At 34.0% G+C, this 16380-nt stretch overlaps 1 protein-coding gene across 14 annotated transcripts in view; it reads right to left on the bottom strand.

The window, feature by feature from the left end:
* Positions 1–16380, bottom strand: part of MIPOL1 (mirror-image polydactyly 1) — a 306247-nt gene that overhangs the window by 208856 nt on the left and 81011 nt on the right. For all 14 annotated transcript variants that reach the window (XM_078053584.1, XM_078053586.1, XM_078053590.1 and 11 more), the window contains one exon: positions 5858–5987. In XM_078053584.1, coding sequence (XP_077909710.1) covers positions 5858–5987 — 130 coding nt within the window. The remainder of the gene's footprint in view (positions 1–5857; positions 5988–16380) is intronic.

Here is a 16380-nt window from a genome sequence, read left to right as displayed (position 1 = left end):
TAAGCTTGAGTTGCCTATATAAGTCTGAGATAGATAAGTCCTACAATGTGTAATTGACTTTGACTCTTTGGGCAAGCAGTCAACCACTCTGTTTTCTCACCTATAAAGTACAAACATCATCTACCTCGAGGAGTAGTGATGTTGTATCAAAAGCTGATTTGTTATCTTTGGGGTGTGATTTTGATTTCTGAAAAGAAACAAAATCTATTTAGAAGCAAATTTCATGAATAAAATTGGTAATCAACCTAGGTAACAAAATTTACAGTCATGAATTACATGTAAATACAGCACTGTGCAGCAGCTGATAAACTAAATGTAATATTACTCGCAAATCCCCAAAGAAGAGTTGTAAAGTTATAATGAAAGTATTACTGAAATAAAAAAGGCATCTACTTTGAAAAGTTATGTTTAAAAATATTTGGCCAGGGGCGCCTGGGTGGCTCAGTCTGTTAAGCGTCTGCCTTTGGCTCAGGTCCCGCCACTCCCCGTGCTTGTACTCTCTCTCTGTGTCAAATAAATAAAATCTTTATAAATAAATAAATAAATAAATAAATAAATAAATATTTGGCCCCAGCAAATGTTTTTGTAGATATAAACAAACTGATTTTAAAAGGCATATGGAAAAGGAAAGGTACCAGAATAGCCAAAACAATTCTGTAATAAAAGAGCAAAATTAGAAGGTTAACATTATTGGATTTCAGACACTATAAAGATTCAATAATCAATACTATGTGGTATTGGCAAAGGGATAGATGCACAGATCAATGGAACAGAAAATAAAGTCCAGAAATTAATCCACACTAATATAGTCAACTGAGTTTTGACAAAGGTGCCAAGTAAATTTAATAAATGATGGCCTTTTCAACAAGTGGTACTGGAATAAATAAATGTCCATATGCAAAAAAGAAAAAAACTGAACAACCCCAAAAGTACCGCCTACCTTACACAAAAATTAACTCAAAATAAATCACAGATCTAAATGTCAAACATGAAATTTATAACTTCAGAAGAAAAGAAAGGATTTCAAAAAACCTGTGTGACCTTATATATGGCAATAGTTTTAGATTCAATATCAAAGTACAATCCATGAAAGAAAAAATAAAATCAATAAATTCCATTTCATCAATATTTAAAACTTATGTTCTGTAAACACACCATTAACAAAAAACATTCACTGCTGATGGGAATACAAAATGGTGTAGTACAGCCAACTCTGGAAGAGACTTCAGCAGTTTTCTCTAAAGTTAACATAGATTAAACATATGGCCCCAGGAATTATGTTGCTATCAGTTAGCCAACTGATTTGCAAGCATATGTCCACACAAAACCTGTATGCAAATGCTTATAGCAACTTTATTCAAAATCGCCAAAAATTAGAAAAAAGAAAAGAATCACCAGGAGGTGAGAGGATCCTAGGATAGCATGAAGACTATGAAAAAGAGCCTGACTATATTACAAACTGTATTACATAACTTCACTTAAGGAGGTAGAGGGAAAAAAGAAGAGCCATTCTAAGTAACTTTGGAAAGTGGTACTTTGGAAACTGTAACATTAAAGACTAAAGGAACTATACATGAACAGTGTACTCTAGTAGGTAAAGTTGTTTCTCATGGGGGTATCCGTTAATGATTCTGAAAGAGTTATAACGTATACTGGGGTAGAAGAAATAAGGAAATGACGGATGGTAGGGGATGGAAACCAGGTTTCTTACTGTTGGAGAGGAAATTACACATAAGAAAAAGGAGAAAGCCAGAATGAACTATGTGGCACTGGATTAGAATCAGAGAAATAAGTATGAATTCAGATTTAGCTTAATAAAGATACAGATAGATACATACATAAATAATTTCATATATGTGTATATATATCAGTTAGTATACATACATATATTTCCTAGCTCTTTCTGCTGATTGGGCCTAAAAGTAGCCACACCAACCAACAACGAGCACACTCAGAATCCAGATCTTGGTTTCTAGTACCGTTGTCCAATAAAAGGAATCACGGCCCTTTGAGGAATGACTGATTCTATGGGTGAGGCACATCCCTATACATCCCTACACATCCCTACAAGGCATGACCCAGGGGCATCCTGTGGTGCAGAAAGGTAAGAAAAGTGTTTAAAAATCAAAAGGATGGGGACATGTCAAAGGGATATGGAGGCCAACTGAAAGAGCTTCCAATGGCCAAGCTGGAACACTTCAAGCAACACAATAAATAACACAGTATTAGATATAACCCAAAGTATTAAATGAGTATCAATGAGTCTATACTAACATAAACAAACAAACAAATAAATAAATGAGGGAGAGGAGACAAATCTCCTGTACTGAAGAATTAGAAATAATTTATGTAGATATTTTCCATGAGGGAAGTAGAGCTCAATTAAGCTCTCAGCCCATACCCCTTATCCCCACTTCTGAGTATGGGCTGCACTTAAGTAACCTGCTTCAAAGAATATGAAAGGGGAATGTTGGTAAGTAACTTTACAGTGAAGAAACATGGTAAGCACTACCCTGGCTAGGTGACCAAGATTAACATCACTGGTGTTAAGTCATGTTGATAGCATAATGTTGAAATAATATGATGAGAATGGCACTTCAGTCCTGGACTCATTGTCCCCCCAAAACCAATACCTCAGTCTAACCATGAGAAAAATTTAAAAAAACAAAAAACAAAAAACAAAAACCCAAACTGAATAACATTCTATCAAATGCCTGACGAATACTCCTGAAAACTGTCAATGTCATCAAAAACAAAGGAAGTCTGAGAAAATATGACTAGAGTAGGCAAAGGAGACATAGCAACTAAATTAATATGGGATTCTGGATGGGATCTTGGAACATAAAAAGGACATGAGAAAAATTAGTGAAATCTAAAGAAAGTGTGGAGTTTAGTTAATAATTATATACCAATGTTGCTTTCTCCCCCATGACATACGTACCATAATAACGTAAGCCATTAAGAAAAAGGAAAACTGGAAGGTGGTTATATGGAAATTCCCTGTACTATCTTTGCAAACTTCCTGTAAATCTAAAAGTATTCTAAAATAAGAAGTTTATTGGGGGGAGAAAGGAAGTCCAAGGAAATACAGTGGAGTGAAATCTGAACACAGAAATCTGCCACATGAGTGAAGATAAAAAATCAGTCAAACAGTAAAGGAAGTAGGACATTACATAGTAATTTTTAAAAGTAGGGTAGACATATGATGATTTGGGCCAGGTTCACCGAACTTTTCCTTTTACACATAAAAACAGGTATGGAGAAAAGAGAGTGAGCTCACCAAATCCTGAGAATTTTTCACTAAGACCACACAGCTTGGAAATAACCTGAGAGACTAATGAATTGTATAGATAGCCCAGAGAAAAGTAAAATCATTCCTGAACAGGAGAAGCCTGTATTACAGAAGAATCTTTACAAAGGAAGGAAGAAGCACCAGAGCAGGCCATTTTCCACTATACCAATGGAACAAGTAAAAGCCCAAAAGTAATACTCCATGGAATCCGGATATACACAAGAACAGGTAGAGTGAGCCCATGGTCCACTGCAAGACACCAAACAATTGGAATTACTAATATAAAGAAAAGGCTTGAGATGATCACAGCGAATGCAGAGAAAAAGAGAGGGATTCAAATAATTATTAAACAGATAATACATAAAGACAAAAGTACCCTAATAATAACTAGAGTCTCTAAAACAGCCTAACAAATAGAATACAAAATTCACAAATCTAAAATTTCCATGAACTAAAACAAGAATCAAATAGTCCTTAGAGAGGCATGCTGTGGGTTCCAAATATGTTATTAAAGAAGAATCAAAACAAATACTATGATTAAGTTCTTCTAAGAACAAAGAATCCTTCAGGCAGAAAAAAACCAAAAACCAAAACAAATCACATATAAGTAAGGGAAAAAAACCTGTAACCAGACTTCTTTTTAGCCAAACTCAATGTCAAAAAATAGAGTAACATTTTTATAATGTTTATGAGTTATAACTCATATATATTTATAACATTATAAAATGAAATTCAGTTACCCAGGGATTTCCCAAAATAAAGAAATCAGGTATAAAAATGTCATGTATGAAAAAAGTTGCAGATAATGATTATTCAGTCCTTTTAAATATAAAATCAAAATTAAACAAGAGGGGGACATTTTGGCTATAGAATCTAATACAATTTTTACAAAGATTTTATAACTAGAATTAATAAAGAAAAAAAGGAGTTTAAAACTTACTTCATAGCTGAAAGTCAAATGATACTGTTTAACTGAAACACCGCAAATTTCAAAAAACTGAAAAGAATTGATGATTCCAAAACCTCAATGTTTTTCAGTCTCTTTTCTTAAATTTTGAAGGATCTTTGGGGAATTAATACATCTTACTGTATGAAGTAGACTTTGCATGAGGTTCAAAATTTTCTTTAGTTTCACTTCAATTGATTATTACTCCCAAATTCAAAAAACACACAGCACCAGCTATGAACCAGGTACTTTTCAATATTTATTAAATCATTTAGTCCTCATAACAACTTATACAAAGTAGGTACTATTTACCCATTTTGTAGGCAAAAAACTGAGTCCCAGAGACTCTGAGTAATTTGTCCATTCAAATACAGATGTCTGGATCTGGATTCTGTGCTGTTAACCTCTACATTATATTGCCTTTCAAATAAAACAGTATGTAGAGAATTATTTGATTTTTATCAAATTAGTTCTATGTATACATCCACTCAGCCACCAACCATCAACCATCCATTCTTGTAGGTAATAGTATTTAACTATATAAGCAAAGAAAATGTTTGGAATAATGTTTCTCTATTGATAAAGATAGTTATTTGGGAGTAGGCACTGGGGAATTCAGGTAAATTTTTTTTTTTATTTCTATTATTCAATGAGTTTAACGCCTTATAATGAGTATCAGTCTTCAAAAAAAATGAAGCCATTAATCTAAACAAAAAACAAACCACATTACCTAATCACAACTTGAACACTGTCATGTTAATTATTTAATGACTTTTTGTCTCCCTAATGAACAATGTTTTAATTAGTACTTTACTGTAATCCCCCATGGAGCCTAGCACAATGTCGGGCAGAGCAAACACTCAATAAGTATATTGATGGATCATCATAAAATATTACATTACTACACTGTACCTACCTAACAAATAGTATATTTCTAGATGCTCTAGAGCCTTTACCTAAATCTGACTCAGACTAGCATCATTTACATTATCAGGGAACTTGAAGAAAAACAGAATCTTCAGCTCCACTCCATACTTTTTGAATGAGAATGAGCATTTTAAAAAGATTTCCCAAGTGATCACATTAAAATTGGAGAATTTCTAGAGCATTATTTATCTAAGTGTGGTCCATTATTTACCTATATCAGAATCACCTAGGTTGCTTGTTAAAAATGTAGATTCTCAGGCTCTACCCTATTTCAAGTGTCATTATATTTTATGCTACACCTAATAAAAGTAAAAAGTAGTGATGAATAGGAATGAGCATATTAAGCAGAGAGCAGTGAAAGAACCTACATGGTTTAAATAAATCAAGAAAGTGATACCTAAAGAGGGAAGAAAAGAGGCATCGCAAAGGAAGGTAGAGTAAGTATACCAACAGTAGGCTATGAAGAAGTAAAGAGAGTAATTGTACAGAGAGTGCTGTGTATTCCCCCTCACCCCCCCTTTTTTTGACTGTTATCCCTGACATGCAAACTACTACAGCATGACTGTGGGAATATGAAATTTACTGGTGAACCATATAACAATCAGTAACTTTTCTTAATATGTAACTACCACATAATGCATGCACTTTATAAATGCTCCAAAAGTCACATATAGTTTTAAACATATACATACACTTTTAGAGACATTTCCATATGCTCGGCTCGTGCAATTGCTTCATCTCTCTCCTCGTTGGCTAACCGCAGTCGAGACATAATAGCTTCATCACGTTCCTTCTGTGCAAAATACACTTCTTCAACCAGAGCTACCAAATATATAATCCATAATTAATTAGAGAAAATCTAAAAATGCATATTTTTAGCAAAAAGAAAAAGAAAAACAATTTTGTTATTTTACTAAATTAAATTAGTATCAATTAATCCTTGGAAAAACATTTTTAAAAGCTACTACAAAATTGAAATACATTTCATACCCATAAAAACACAAATTAAAAGGTCAAATAATAACAAATACTGTGAGCTTGTGAAATAAAGGAAACTCTCACATACACTGCAGATAGGTGTATATATTTCTACAGTCATTGAGTAATTTGGCAATATTTATTACAGTTAAAGATTTGCCTATAACCTGGCAAATCTCCTATTTGGTATGCAGCCTAGAGAAATTCTTGCACATGTGCACAAGGAAACATGTATAAAAAAATGCTTACTGCAGCATTATATAACAGCAAAAACTTAGAAATAATCTAAATGTCCAATAACAGGAGCAAGAATTAAAAAATTACTAAACATTCAAAATGGAATACAATACAACATTTAAAGTGAATTAGCTGGACACATTTCAAGAATAAAATTATGGCAAAAATTGCAAGGTCCAAGGCAAAACAACTCTACCTATCATTTATGGACAAACACAATTAGTAAAAATATCAAAACAAGCATGGCAATGATAATCATCAACTTCAGGACAGTAGTTATGTCAGTAGCATAGTGGAAGAAAAGGAAAGAAAATGGGATCAAGGAAAAAGCAAACGGGCAGAGCTGAGCTCTTTAGCACTGCGCATCTCCAGAGAGCATCGTTTATATAGATCGTAATACAAATGGTCTCATCTAGATTTGTGCAGCACTACATAGGGAGCTTTGATGTTATCTGAAATTGTCATTTCTCAAGCATAATTTCTACCTGAAATTTTATATAACTTTTTTTTGGTAGCCTCATGTTGTATTTTATTTTTTTTTGAAGTTTTTTTTATTACGTTATGTTAATCACCATACATTACATCATTAGTTTTTGATGTAGTGTTCCATGATTCATTGTTTGCGTATAACACCCAGTGCTCCATGCAGTATGTGCCCTCTTTAATATCCATCACCAGGCTAACCCATCCCCCCACCCCCCTCCCCTCTAGAACCCTCAGTTTGTTTCACAGAGTCCATAGTCTCTCATGGTTCGTCTCCCCCTCCGATTTCCCCCCCTTCATTTTTCCCTTCCTACTATCTTCTTCTTTTTTTTAACATATAACGTATTATTTGTTTCAGAGGTACAGGTCTGTGATTCAACAGTCTTACACAATTCTTATATAACTTTTAAAATATCACTGCAATGTTAGACAAAAAGGGGCTCAAATACCTAGGTCACTGACCAAATTTTACTCACACTGTCAAACCACAAAATAAACTTAGAAAAGATGTTTGAAATGTTCTTTTAGTTCACAAAACATTGGGTTTTTGCTAACATTTGTCATAGATTAATGCATAGCTAATCAAGAGTTATTCTTGTATTATTTAAATTATAACTGGTTGAAAAGAAAAGAACTCCGAGAGTAAATCATCTATATCTTTTCCATAGTAGAATACAAAATGGAACATGCAATGGCAAAGCTAAAGTCAAAACCATTTTTGGGGCACCTGGGTGGCTCAGTCAGTTAAGCGGCTGTCTTCGGCTCAGGTCATGATCCTGGGGTCCTGGGATCGAGCCCCACGTCCAGCTCCCTGCTCAGCAGAGAGCCTGCTTCTCCCTCTTCTTCTGCCTGCCACTCTGCCTACCTGTGCTCTCTCTCTATCTATCTGTTGAATAAATAAATAAAATCTTTAAAAAAAATAAAAAATAAAAAATAAAGTCAAAACCATTTTCAAGAAAGTGAGCCTAAGGGAAGAGAAATATATTCATTCATTTCTTCACTCATTCATTAATTTATTCTTTCATCAAATATTTATGAAATTCCTGTGGCAGTCACCCATCCAGTTTTTAGTAGTATGACTACCATGTTCTTAAAAGTCCTTACCTTCCTGGAGATGTATACATTCTATTATAGAGAGACAGACAGCAGAGAGAAAGCAGGGCCAAAATTAAACAGGCAGATAGTTAGACAGATAGAAGTAAAGGTTTTGAAAGAAAATAAGGGTGTGTGAGAGAAAAAAAGAATGATTTGGAACATGGGAAAAGAATAAACTAATTTAGGAAAGGTGGCCAGAAAAGGGCTTTTTAAATAAATGACATTTCAGCACATGTAAATAAAGGAAGAGAAGCCATATATATCTATATATTTGAAAGTAGACTAATAAGCAGAATAAAAAGTAATACAAAGGCCCTGAAAGTGTAAGAGGAACAGCAGTAAGGCCAATGTGTCTGAAGCACAGTGATAAAGGGTGAGAGATCTGGGCGATCACAATGGGCCTTGTGATCCATAGCAAGGATTTTAGGTATCATCTAACTATAATGGTAGCCTATAATGATAGCCAATGGGAGTGTCCTGGGCAAGGAAAAGACAGCATCACATTTATATGGTGGAAGTCTGAAAAGGAATTCTGGTTTCTGAGTGAGAAATAGTCTGGAGGTGGGCATGCATAGAAGCAGAGACTAGTTAGGAGACTAGAGGAGTAATCTAAGCAAGAATTCACTTCAATAACCCATATAAATGGCCCATTCCTTGAAAGTAAAGCTATGCAGAAGTAAATATACATATATATGCCATCCTAGAGTTTAGATATTACATTAAAAGACTTCTAGAATAGAAACAATTTGATCAAATCTGTGCTTTAGAAGGAAACACCCACAAGTTGGCATAGAGAGTGTATGTGGAAGATGCAGGGGTCAGCAGAAAGTTGCAGGTTGGATTGTGTGTGCCCCTTGACCCAATCGTAGATTACTGTAACAGTTCAGGTAAGAAATAATGAAATCCTGAACCAAAGTAAGGGCAATAAAATTAAAAAGAAAAAGAAAATGGATTCAATTTGTAACAAAAAGGGTAAAATAAGAGAACCCAAGAGCTAAGCATGTACTGAATAAATTTTAGAGAAGAGAAAAATAGGACGGGTGACCTTACTAAGCATCTCTCAATATATCAGCAGTATGATTTTCTTAAAACCTTAGGATAAACAGGTTACTCTTCTTGCTGCTGCTACATAGATTTCAAGGCAAAAAAAAAAAAAAAAAAAACGGTCTCAGCCTGGCATTCAAGGAAAACTAGAGTCCAGTTCTAGCTTACCTTCCCAGCATCACCTATCACCATGTTCCCTCCAGGACAATGTTACATAAAATACAGGTTGCAAAACACGGTTTTTAACAGTTACGTATCACTTTAATGTATATTACAAAAATGTAACGGGTATATTAGGCCTATAATGTCTCCTAGTGTCATTTAATTTAATGTCTAATTAAATTTTAAATTTCTCTAAGTTACCAAAACACATTGTTGAGCCAGATGCCCATATGAACGTAACTTTCTATTACTTCATTTATCTGAAGTTCAAAAACACAAAAGAATGACCTAGTTATTAAACTTAGGATAATGATTACCTTTTGGAAGGAGTACTGAAAGGGAGGATGAGGGACATTTCTGGGATAATTGGTGATATTTGGTTTCTTGATCTGGGTGCTGGTTACATAGTTTGTTCACACTTTCTGAGATTCGTAAAACTGCACAGTTATTGGTGTACTTTTATGTTTAGATGTTAAAACTAAATAAGAAACACTACATTAAAAAATACATTTATCTAGTTAAAAAGTTGAGCTGATTTAAAGAAAAATATTAAGAGTAGAAAAAAGTTAGTACGTATGATAAAATTTCTGAAGGTACATGTTAAGATTAAATTTTAAGCAACAGAGACTTGTCCTTCTGGTCAAGATGGAGTAACAGGATTTGGATTTGTCCTTCCACTTAAATCAATTTTTTAAAAGATTTTATTTATTTATTTGACAGAGAGAGAGAGAGAAAGTGTGCACATGCACTCAGGGGTAGGGGCAGAGAGAGAGAGAAAAGCAGACTCCATGCTGAGCAGGGAGCCCAATGCAGGGGCTTGATCCCAGAACTCTGGGATCATGACCTGAGCCGAACGAAGGCAGACGCTGCTTAACTGACTGAGCTACCCAGGTGCCCCAAAACAATTTTTAAAAATGGACAAAATATTTAGGATGACAGCTTTCAAGACTGTAAGGAAACAAACAACAGTGACCTGAGGAAACAAACAAATGAGTTGAGCCCTATGATTAGCCCAGCTTAATACACAGAATTTCCAGAATATGGCACAGGAAGGGAAGAATCAAGGAGGAACCCAGCTGATTCCACAATTTGGGAGGGCAGAGATATAATCTGGAGAAACCAAAGCAGCCGGAATTCACAAGAGAAACTATAAGAGAAAAAACAGCTGCAAAGAAAGAAAATTTTGAAGTTGTACAGAGGGTCTTCCTCAAAATGTCAGTTGAGTACTGAGTGCACCTGTGAGTAAACTACTCTATACAGGGGAAAGAACCACCTGAAAGGATTAGAGGCAACAGTGCCCTGGGCTCCAGAAAACCAAAAATAATGCATGTTGTTCCCACCAGCCAGATCAGAAAACCTCAAGATTCATGAGGTACTGCATAGAGTACTCAGAAGAGTCTTGCCTCAGCAGTGGGGATTCATTAACCCTAAACACTGCTCTGGTAACATCTAGCGTATCTTTAAAACATGACCCAAAAGGAGAGACCTGTTTCCAAAAAACATAAGTACATCTGATTAGAAAGCTCAAAAATATTTTATAAGAATACAAAATAGCTTCCAAAATGGTAAAATTCATCATGGCATCCAATTGCCAGGCATGCAAACAAGCACCAAAATTAGGACCCATAATGACAAAAAATTAATCAACTGAAACGGACTAATATTTTTGTCAACCAACTAATACATAACCCTGTTTTATGTGTGTTTCTGTTTAAAGACACTTGTTTTAACATATACTTTGATTTAATAACATTGAATCCATGGCCAAAGGCACTGTAACTCATGCCTGAACAAAACTTACCTAATACACATATTTTCTCCGTAACTCACAACATAGCCTTCTGGTACTCAGGGAACACTAGATTGTACTTCAGCACTACACTTGGGGGCTGTTTGAAACAGTGAAATCACTAATAAAAGGCACAAAAATGAAGTAAATCTAACACAAAATAAGCTACAACTAGAACACTTATTTACAGTATAAGAGTTGAAACAAGAAGGTGGTGTGGCCTTGAATGTGATTATATTTGTTTTTCTCTTCTTAGTTTGTTATTTTAGTAATTTTTATTAATTTTTTTAAAGATTTTATTTATTTTTTTGACAGAGAGAGACACAGCGAGAGAGGGAACACAAGCAAGGGGAGCAGGAGAGGGAGAAGCAGGCTCTCCGTGGAGCAGGGAGCCTGATGTGGGACTCGACCCCAGGACCCTGGGATCATGACCTGAGCTGAAGGCAGACGCTTAACGACTGAGCCACCCAGGCGCCCACTAATTTTTATTAATTTTTTAAAGGTAAAATAACCTTTCATTCCACAAGATGAATACAAAACCTAAAACTATAAATGTTCTGGGAGAAAACCTTCGTGAATTTAGGTAGGTGAAGCTTTCTTAACTATAGTACCGAAGTATATAACCCATTTTTAAAAATTGATAAATTGGACTTCAATTTAACTCAATTAAAAATCTCCACTCTTCAAAAGACACGGATAGAAAATTAAAAGAGAAGCCACAGATAGAAAAAGATAATCGCAAAGCATATATCTGATAAAAGACTTGCATCCTGAAAATAATTTTTAAAACTCTCAAACCTCAAAAATAAGAAAACAAAAAAACCCAATTAAAAATGGGCAAAAGCTGGGGCACCTGGGTGGCTCAGTCGTTAAGCGTCTGCCTTCGGCTCAGGTCATGGTCCCAGGGTCCTGGGATTGAGCCCCACATCAGGCTCCCTGCTCGGCGGGAAGCCTGCTTCTCCCTCTCCCACTCCCCCTGCTTGTGTTCCCTCTGTCTCTGAGTCTCTCTCTGTCAAATAAATAAATAAAATCTTTAAAAAAAAATGGGCAAAAGCCTTAAGACACTTTATCAAAGCAGACATACTGATGATAAATAAGCACAAGGAAAGGTGCTCAACATCTTTAGTCATTAGAGAAATGCAAATTAAAACTACAAGATAACCACCACATACCTATCACAAAGGTTAGAATGAAAGCATGATTAAAGATGCTGGGAAGAAGGGAGAGCCACTGGAACCCTCATTCACTGCCTGTGGGAATGCAGGATAGTGCAATCACAGTTGGTCAGTTTCTTAAAAAGTTAAACATACACCTACCATAAGACTCAGCTATTTCACTCACAGGTATTGATCCAAGACAAATTAAAGCATATGTCCATACAAAGACTTACACACAGATATTCATAGCATCTTTGTTTATAATGGCCCCAAACTAGAAACAAAAATTTCAATCAACAAATGAATGGATAAGCAAACTCCATGACAAACTGTGCTAAACAACTGGATATCCACTTGCATAAAATCAAATGCTTTTAATCAACAGTTAGATAAGGTTAAGAAATTCTTGTTATGAACACAGCTTTTGGAAGAACCAGTACTTTCCAGCACAATTTTCATAGGTTTTTTTTTTTTTTTTTTTAAGGTAGTATCATTGGTGCTATTGGCTTTCTGTAGCTATACTATTCTGCCACCACCTATCAATTCATTGTGCCATTTTGAAAGAAACTTCTGCCCATAATGTAGTACACAATAATGAGTTTTAATTCCCCCTGATAATTGTATGCAATTTCCTTCCAGGAAGGATACTCATAACAGCTTAGAGAAAGCGACATAGTGTATTAGGAAGAATATGGGCTTTGATTCAGATCCGAAGTGTCAACATACTAAAGTTACTACTTTACTAAACCTGTTTTTCCATATTTTTAAATTATTTTAGTCTCAGTTCAGGTGCATAAAATGTATATGATACCACCATTTACAGTTGTTAGGGAAAAATTAAGTGAGATAATATATGAAAGCTCTTGGCCAAATAAGTAGATTCTCAACAAACATTGGTTCCACGCCACCACTACCATCTCCACTCTCAATCCACAGATGCCCAATGTGGCTTCATTTCTAGACATATTAAAAAGATGATTTTGATTAATTTGGACCATTTATATACATGTATGTATACCTAATATACACACACACATATACATATATACATATGTGTATATATTTTGTTGGCATTCAAAAATCATACATGGGAACTGAAAGAAAAATTATTTAGAACCCATTCTATATTGTATACTGTACACTATAATGACATAATAATTTGCACCAAATATCACAATATTCTAAGATATTTTAAAAATTTTATATTATAAAACACTTCTACTTCACTTCTACTCCTATGTTTGTTGCAGCATTATTTACAAAAGCCAAGATGTGGAAGCAGCCCAAGTGTCCACTGATAGATGAATGGGTAAGGAAGATGTGGTATATATACACAATGGACTGTTTTTCAGCCATAAAAAAGAATGAAATCTTGCCATTTGCGACAACATGGATGGACCTAGAGGGCACTATTATGCTGAGTGAAACACATCAGACAGAGAAAAACAAATACCATATGATTTCACTTGTACATAGAATCTAAAGACAAAACAAAATTAGAAAAAAATAAAAAAACAGAAATGGTCCCATTAATATAGAGAATAAACCAGTGGGTGCCAAAGGGGGAGGTCATGGGGGAATGGGCAAAATGTGTGAAGGGGAGTGGGAGATACAGACTTCCAATTATGGAATGGAAAAGTCATAAGTATGAAAGGTACGGCATAGAGAACGTAGTCAATGGTATTTAATAGTGTTGTATGGTGACGGATGGTAGCTCTACTTGTGGTGAGCAAAGCATAACATGTAGAGTTGTTGAATCACTATGCTGTCTTGAAACTAATGTAACAGGTATCAACTACATAGCAATGAAAAAAAATTTAAACACTTCTAAAAAAAACAAAAAACCAACCCACTTCTAATTTGTAGGTCAGATAGGATGGACAAAATGATGCTGCACAGTGATCTAAGTACAGATAAACATGTGTGTCATGTCCTGAAATATTCTGACATATCAAAAGATTAAAATACTAATTACTAAACTTAAATGCCAACAGGCTTCCTATCACTTCTGTAAAGTGTGATGAGATGTTTATAAAGTGACTTTTAATGTAAGCTGTGTTCTACTTTATATACAATAACACTTTAATGAAAGAGGTAAGACTAGCAATGTTAAGGGCTTTAAGAATAAGTATGGATATCTCTATACTTAAACACTTTACACCAAGGGCTTATTTAGTCCTGTGTTAATCAAGAGAAAACATTTTTTTCCCCTCTATAATGTTATCAACTCTAAAGAGGTAAATAATGTGTATATTTAAAGGAGATTGCCTTCTGAGTATTCTAAGGTTAGGTTTTAAAGTAACATAAAACACACACACATAAAATCTGATTACACATTTTATAAATGCTAAGAAGTATTTCCAAAATTAATTTTTAAACATCTATAAGTTACATGTGAAATTTGATTATGAAAAACCTGATTCTTTCTAGAATTCAGTACTTTCAAAGGATCAATATGCAACCCTCAAACATTTTTAGTAAAGAAAACTTAATTGTAAACACTGAGCTTTTCCAAGGTAGATGACTATTACAAAGTTCAGTAGAAAATCAATATAGCATTTTAGTTGGAATTTGCTCATTAAACACCCACAGCTCTAATGCAAATTATGATGGAATGAATAAAGCAAATACGCATGCTTCTTTCTTTTTATTAAATGTAAAATCTACTGTTAATTGCATCTCGTATGTCATACAAACTTTTCTCCTTAACTATTAAATAGAAGCTTTAACAAAAGTCATTAGAGATTCTCTTTCTTTGACTTGAATAAATTTCAATATTTGTTCAGTAAAGGTTCACAGCAGTTAAATTACATTAACAAATATTATTAGCTACTATGTAAGCCAACCAAGTAAAATACTTATATTGTAGGTAAAACAAATCATTGGGTGTTTACAATAATATTTGGATATCTCCATTTTTAAACATGGTTATCAAATATCCTATAATTCCTAGGCAAATTCGAGGAAGATTCTGAGAGGATCACCCCCCCCAACACCAAATACTCAAATTTGTTTAGTAAGCTAATTGTTTTCTAATATGGGCGAAAGTAAATATGAAGAAGCTGCACCATACTAAGTATGAGTTTATTGAGTCAAGACAGAGTACATATTTTCTTAGTAGAACCCAAGTCTATTGACAATCCCATATTCTACACTTCTCATACTACTTTTAAAATACAATAGAAGTGAGGCAGTGTATTGGAAAACATTCTAGTTTAAACACTGGATCATGATTCTCTAAATAACATAATTTGGAGGATAGACATTTACCAAGAAAAAGAATCCATTTATTAACATCCTCAAGGTAGTTATAGAAATAGAAAAGGCTGAACTAAAGCGAAGGAAAAAGATATCAAGATTTGAAACATATAAAATAATCACTGATTACAATTCATGTTCCAAAATTCTAAGTAACAAATATAGATAACAGTTTTATGAAAGACAGGTCTTTTATTATATTTGAAAGAATTTCAGATTGTCTGGGTATCTACTGCTTTACCTGTTAAATGGATTCCTTGCAAATATGCTAGTGTTTTATGAAACCACCATATATTCCAGAACCATAAACATTACACTACATCTTTTAATTTCCTTAGAAATTATAATTTCTCTCTTTGAATAAATCAGTTATTGGAAATTTAAACATAGATGGTAAATGTCCTACACCAACAGAAAATTAACCAACCTACTCCAAGTAGTTTGATGCCTCTATTTTTTCTTTTACAGACCAGACTATTAAGTTTTTCTAAAGCTGTATTTGAATGTTCAACATTTTATGTGATTATTTTGTAAATAACCTTTTCTGATTAAAATAATACAGGCTCATTGTAAAAATATAGAGACAGAAATATTTTACATAATCTTGTAACTTTCTGTGTATACTTAAACACAATATATTCCTATATTCTTCAGTATTCTTCAAAAATATGAAATACTACATGGGATTTTATCATTTGGACATGCCATATTTGAAGGAACTAAGATACTCCTAGTATTAGATTTTACACTGTTCTCATTTATTCACTATATAAATAATACTGTAATGAACATCTTTGTATGCAAATCTCTATGTATATACATAGCTAATTACTGAGGCAAATTCCTAGAAGTATGGTTACTGCATTAAGTATCAGCTTCTTAAGCTCTTAATACACACTTTCAAATTTTCCTCTGTAAAGTTGCTGGTACATATATACTTATCAACAGTATAGAAACTGTTAAAAATTAATTAGAAAAATATACAAATAATAAGTTTTAGTAGCAAAACTAT

Source organism: Halichoerus grypus, chromosome 8 (assembly GCF_964656455.1).
Source record: "Halichoerus grypus chromosome 8, mHalGry1.hap1.1, whole genome shotgun sequence".
Classification (NCBI taxonomy): domain Eukaryota; kingdom Metazoa; phylum Chordata; class Mammalia; order Carnivora; family Phocidae; genus Halichoerus; species Halichoerus grypus.
The sequence above is the reverse complement of the archived record's forward strand: the minus strand, read 5'-3'. Positions and strand labels throughout refer to the sequence as shown.